Genomic DNA, 6,818 nt, shown 5'->3' on the forward strand with positions numbered 1-6,818 from the left:
ACTATACTTTTTAAAAATATTGTAATAATTATAATAATTTTATTTTATAACACACAAATAGAGCACATTTTAACTTTAAAACATTCGCTCACTCTTTAAATTAACGAATACTTAGGCTGTGTATTTAGGTCTAATTTGACATAATCTAAAAATGTTAAAAAGTCAAAAAAATACTATCCTATTTAAGTCATATCATTTTATTTGAATCACATCATCTCTTTACCACATTACTTCAAACACAACCTCCATTTCATGTTTTTTTGTAAAGAGTCAAAAAATATACTTATTTAAATTATTCCAAACAACCCCTTAATTATTTCAGTAAACATGCTCTTATCGAGGCAATTTAGAAACGGCGTCGTCACAAGCTTCACAGCAACAGTGTAGTATGGGAGGTAGATACCTCTCCACATGAGTTGCAAAACTAAAGTTGGTCAAAGGACACAGACAATGTACTGCTTTAGTGATTAGCTCTAATTCTCTGTTTCTCCGTTCTCACCACACGTTTTCACCTTTCTTTCATGTGAAAACTATCCACTTTGTAATTGAATATTTATAATTTTTTTTACTAAAATTTTAAGGTAAAATATATTCACCTCGCTTGATATTTAGAAAAAATATGGTAAATTTTATAATTTTAATATAATTATATTGATCTCATTTTTAATAAGGTTGGAGAGGTCAAAACTATTACAGGTGATATAAAGACATAAAGATACATAATATAAAATAAATGATAATATCATTTTTTTTTTCATGCGACTAACAAATTTTTGATAAAAATAAACTAAGTGTTATATGAATTAAAATTTTAAGAAAATCTAATATAATTATCTTAAACTTATGAAATTTATTGTATTTCTTCAAATTTCAAAAGATGTTAGGGTAACTTTTCCAAATTTTTATATAGAATCCTCTACTAAAATAAAATAAAAAAATTATTAAATAGTTTCTTTTTTTTTTTTTATTCAAATTAAATAATTTCATAGTACTATATGAGTCATCTCTTATTTTTTAATCACCTAACAAATATGAATTAGTATTGTCTCGTTAGTGAAGTTTCTCACTATATTATTGATTGAGTAAAATTCATTAAAACTGTGTTTAAATCATTAATTTAAATAAAAAATTTATAAAGAAACGAAATAAAGTAAAAGAAATATAACTTAATTTTTTTTTTATACATTTCTCTTGTTTTTTTTCTTTTCTTTTCTCTTTTAAAATTTTTACTCAAATTTATAAACTAAATACACTTATGCTGTGTTTGGTTGGGGAATTTGGAGAGGGATTTGGAAAGGGAAATGGAAAAGGTAGGTGAAATGTGAATAAAATATGTATATATTTCACATAGTTTCACACACCTTTTCTCATTCCCTTTCCAAATCCCTCCCCAAATCCTCCAACCAAACACACCATAAATAGATTATCTATTATTTCTGAATTACTTAACAAAAATAAATTAATATTGTCGTAAAATTTTCGCTAAACATTATTGAATAGCTATTAGCTACTAAAATAACATGAGGATAGCATTTTGCAATTATGTTTCTCTTTATATAGAGCATTAACTTATTCACCAAACATCTACTTCTAAGCCTTCCTCGTCTAGGCCTGTCTGAAGACAGTGGGAATGAAAAAATCTAGTTCATTAAAGTGGTTACATCATATCATATTAATATGGCCATACCTCCCTTTACATCATTAGCTTACCCAACATTAATTGGTTAATTTCTAGTGAATAATTGAGGGATGTTGGAGTTTGTTTTCTAATTTAACACTGGGCAATTTTTTTATGGGTCAGCTGTCCAGTCGATTTCAGAAAATGAGAGGTTTCTTGGTTTCCATTTCTTGTTTTAGGTTTTAGTCCTTTTTGATCTCTTTACATAGCATCTGGGTTTTTTTTTTTTAATTTCTCTATCCTGTTTTATTTATTTATTTGAAATCTCTATCATATTATGTTGATCACAAAATGTGTCATTACTTTATTAAAAATAAACATCAGTGATATGACCTATTAAACTGATACACTATGATGACATACCAAAATAATTTGTGTTTACAAAATTTGATAAGGTTTACAATTTTTTGAAAATGAAAACAAATGTTTAACAATTTTTAAAAAATTTGTAAATATAAACTGAAAATTGTAAATATAGACTTCAAATTTGAAATGGTATTTTGTGAACCTGATTTCGAAAACAAATTGAATTTGACATAAATAAATTGGAAAAAAAAAAAAAAAGAGTTGAGTTTGGAAAATTTGATTTGAAAAAAAAAAAAAAAAAAAAAAAAAAACTCTCCTGCTCTAATTGATGTACGTAGGTATGGATGTATGGATATATAATTATACATGTGTACTTATATGTCTAGAAAAGAAAAGAAAAGAAAGAGGAGGCAGAGAGGAGCGGAGAGAAAGAAAAAAAGGAAAAAAACAAAGCATAAGAAGAGGTCTTTCTCAAACACAGATCCCTATGGAATGCAGGAACGATGCCCAGCCAGCGTTGCTTGAAACTCATTCTTTTTGTTTAGTTTAAAGGGACTTGCTTTGCTTTCTTCTCTTTTGAAATTTTTTTCCTCAGAGAGTGAGCATAGATTTACCCATTCAGAGTATTTGGATTTTGTTCAGATGGATGGTTAGATTTGCTGTTCTAATCCACCTCTCTGCAGCTACAAAACAAAAACAACCCATTTTTCAAAATGGAGCCAAGCAACAAAGAGAAGACTTCTTTGTATATCATTAGTTTATTTGTTACCTAATGATTGAACAAACTTGTTGTTTGTTAAGTGGGAAAAAAAAGATTGACAGGAAGGAAAATGAAGTCCATGAGCAATGATAATAATACCAACACCAACACAAACAACAGTAATAACAACTGGTTGGGCTTTTCTCTATCTTCCTCTCATATGAACACCATTGGAGTTTCTTCAGAGCCTCATCATCAAACTCATATCTCTCTCTCTGGTTCTGTTTCCAGTGCACTCCCAACAAGTTTCTTTCACTCCCCAAGTCATTTCAGCTACTCTGGTGCTTGCTATGGAGTTCATGAAGCTGAAAATGGTGCCTTTTACTCTCCTTTGACTGTCATGCCACTCAAGTCTGATGGCTCACTCTGTATAATGGAAGCTCTCACCAGGTCTCAAACCCCCCAAGGTTCTCTCTCTCTCTCTCTCTCTCTCTCTCTCTCTCTCTATTATTTCTTTTTTGGGTAATGTCTTGAGCTGCTCGTCTGAACTTGTGGACTCTTGTGTCTTTGACTTTTCCATGTGAAGGAATGGAAACAACTTCAACACCAAAACTGGAAGACTTCTTTGGAGGTGCAACAATGGGGACCCATCATTATGAAAGCTGTGACAGAGAAGCCATGGCTCTGAGCCTAGACAGCTTGTACTACCACCAACAACAAAACCCAGATCATGAAACCAACAACAACAACACTAGTCAAGACTTCCTAAACCATCAACCACAAAACCAGATTCATGTCCAACAATACTCAGACTACTCTGCATTCAGAGGCCATGAGGTGTACCAAACATCCCCATTAACAGAGGACACTAAGCAAGCCCAGATCACAACAATGGCGGAAGAGGATGAAATCTGTGGAATGAAGAACTGGGTTTCGAGGAATTTTCATGGCAGCCATGGATTGGGGGACAATGGCGGTGAATCTGGGTCAATGAGTGCACTGGGCTATGGAGATTTACAGTCTCTGAGTTTGTCTATGAGCCCTGGGTCCCAATCAAGCTGTGTCACTGGTTCACACCAAATCTCACCCGCTGTGACCGAGTGTGTAGCCTTGGAAACAAAGAAAAGAGGATCTGTAAAGCTTGATCAGAAGCAGACTGTTCATAGGAAGTCCATAGATACATTTGGACAGAGAACTTCTCAGTACAGAGGTGTCACAAGGTTAGTTCTGTCATTTTTGTAAGCTCTGTTTGGCTTTTATTAATTTATTATTATGTGTTTTTTGATTTCTATTTGTGGTTTTTTTTTTTTTTTTGTTCATCAGGCATAGATGGACTGGTAGATATGAAGCTCATCTTTGGGACAATAGTTGCAAGAAAGAGGGACAAAGCAGGAAAGGAAGGCAAGGTTAGTCAAAAATAAAAATAAAAATAAAAATTTGATATATGTAAAAAAAAATTGACTTTTTTTTTTTTTGTTCTTGAAGTGAGTGACTAATCCTAGCTTTTTTACTGATTTTTCATGTCCTTGGTTGATCTGTGTACCATTTCAATCTAATGATGGTTATCAGTTTATTTGGGTAAGACTTCCATTGACAATGATTGAGCCATGAGCATGTTATTTCCTTCATTTTGGTTACATAATTACCTAGTTTTGGTTTGCAGGGGGTTATGATGTGGAAGAAAAAGCTGCAAGAGCTTACGATTTGGCGGCGCTCAAGTACTGGGGAGCTTCAACCCATATCAATTTTCCTGTAGTGCTCTGATCCTCAATGTGTTTATTCGTCAATAGATTTATTTTCTTGCTGACATTGAATGTGTATCGGTAATGCAGGTGGAAAACTATCAACAAGAACTTGAAGATATGAAGAACATGACCCGACAAGAATATGTTGCTCACTTAAGAAGGTACAATGGAGACTCGTGCCCTTCTATTGTGTATAACACCCCAATTTTGTGTTGTTTGATATATTTCTTTCTCTAACATTCAATTTTTGCAGAAAAAGCAGTGGCTTCTCAAGGGGAGCTTCAATGTACAGAGGAGTCACAAGGTCTTACTATTTTGCTTATATTTTCATAGTTTCAACTTGCAAGAACATGCTCCTTTTTTTTTTTTGAAAAGAATTATTATTAATAACCCTAGTCTTTGTGGTGTCTCGTATTCTACTGGATTTATGCTTGTGACTCGTTATTGACCAGCACTAGCTCAGACCCAATTTTTGTTGTGTTAAGATCTTATTAGATATGAATTATTTCGGTTTAGGGCTATAACAGCTGCTCTTTGTAATTTCTCCTTCTTGGATAATGAAATTCTCAGTCATTCTGTCGTGTTCTTGTGTGATTGCTTTATTTACTTTCTTGTGTTTGTTTGTTCCATCTGATTCTGTTTTAATCTTTAACAGACATCATCAACACGGCCGATGGCAAGCCCGGATTGGCAGAGTTGCAGGGAACAAAGACCTTTACTTGGGGACATTCAGTGAGTTCTTTTGAATCTTAAAGTTACGCAGACAAACTATTTCATCAAATACATTTTAATTGTCTTGTGCGCAATCATTCACAGATCTCTCATTTTAAATTCTTCAAAACAAAATAGGTTATGGGTGTGCTTTATAATCTTTTTGAAAAAAGCAACAATTTAAAGGTCATCTCTGGCTCTCAGTGGCAATATAAGGCTGTTCATGAGCTACTTTGAGGGTGTTTTTGTCAGCAAGACCAAGCTTTTTACAAATAAGGCTGTTCGTTTTGATCTTTTGACTTTTACCATGTAATCGAAGTCTAAAGATTAGGATAATACATTGTGTTATACACATGATTTATTGCCAAAAACCTTTCCATCACATGGATTTCTGAGAGAGCCTGGAGACATTTGGCATTCAGACATGGGATCCTCTGCTGCCTTTTCCACCAAGGTCTAATCATGATTTTAAATAATAGTATTGGAATATTTATCGCTGTTAGCCATAAGGTAGCCATAAGGTATAATGGCCAATATTAGCCTATAAATCGGTAAATAATGGTATTGGAAGTCAAAAAACCTGTTGCATAACAACTAATATTTAAAACTCTCGTTCTAATTGAACAACAATTTCAGGCACCCAAGAGGAAGCTGCCGAGGCCTATGACATAGCAGCGATAAAATTTCGTGGGGTGAATGCCGTCACCAACTTCGACATATCAAGGTACGACGTTGAGCGCATCATGGCGAGCAATACCCTTCTTGCCGGAGAACTTGCTAGACGCAACAAAGAGATCGAATCCATTAAAGAGGTTCCAAATCAAGACCTTCTCACTCTTAACCATACCGTGGAAGCCACTCTCCCAAAGGAGAGCGACGGAAGCAAATCGAATTGGGAAATGACATTGTATCAGCACCAGAGGCAGGATGATGGTATTGAAAATTGCAAGAACAATCCATCTTTCTCAATGGCTTCAGATCATGATTTGGTTGGGAACAGAATGATAGGTTTGGACCAGCAAGAGGTTGATGAATCGGGTAAGATGGCGAACCACTTGTCGAATGCCTCATCATTGGTGACTAGCTTGGCCAGCTCAAGAGAGGGCAGTCCTGATAAACAGAATGGGCTGCCACTGCTTTTTACAATGCCGCCATCATCGGCATCAGCCAAGTTTGCTAATAGTTCCACAAGTGCTGTGAATTCTTGGATGTCATCAACACAGCTGAGGCCTCCAATGTCTCTGCCTCATGTGCCTGTTTTTGCTGCATGGACGGATGCATCATGAGAGAGAGAGAGAGAGGAGTTGGTTTCAAATTGGTATTTTCCTTTTTTGAATTAGTGAAGGAATTGAGGGATTAATGGAAAGTCTAGGTGGGGACATGTAAACTGTCTGTTAACAAGCTGGTTTCAGAAATTTCAAACTCAATGCTTCTAACCTAGTTAGATAAATGAAGGATCTTGAAATTATGAAGTGGTGGTGGAGGGAAACTTTATGAAGGAAATGATGCTTGATAGCTGAAAAAGGCAAAGTAGATTTTTTAGTCATGGGTTAAAAATGTTACATTCAAATTATAATTATTTTTTTTTTTTTCACAAAAATCAAAAAAAAAATGAAAAAAAAAATCTCATCTCAAACAAGATATTTTAATTTCAAGTTAAAATACATCCTAAATTACC

The 6,818-nt window shown here is 34.1% G+C and overlaps 1 protein-coding gene across 1 annotated transcript; it reads left to right on the plus strand.

Annotated features, from left to right (window-relative positions):
- Positions 1-1,897: 1,897 nt before the first annotated feature.
- On the plus strand, positions 1,898-6,608 carry LOC114263260 (AP2-like ethylene-responsive transcription factor ANT). Its single transcript, XM_028203767.2, has 9 exons — positions 1,898-3,151; positions 3,271-3,904; positions 4,008-4,090; positions 4,254-4,262; positions 4,348-4,436; positions 4,517-4,590; positions 4,683-4,733; positions 5,085-5,161; positions 5,777-6,608. Exons 1-9 carry the CDS (start codon positions 2,815-2,817, stop codon positions 6,424-6,426), a joined length of 2,004 nt encoding a protein of 667 aa, XP_028059568.2. The 5' UTR covers positions 1,898-2,814; the 3' UTR covers positions 6,427-6,608.
- Positions 6,609-6,818: the final 210 nt, after the last annotated feature.

This window comes from Camellia sinensis, chromosome 4, assembly GCF_055761805.1.
Source record: "Camellia sinensis isolate YWXY chromosome 4, ASM5576180v1, whole genome shotgun sequence".
Taxonomy (NCBI): Eukaryota; Viridiplantae; Streptophyta; class Magnoliopsida; order Ericales; family Theaceae; genus Camellia; species Camellia sinensis.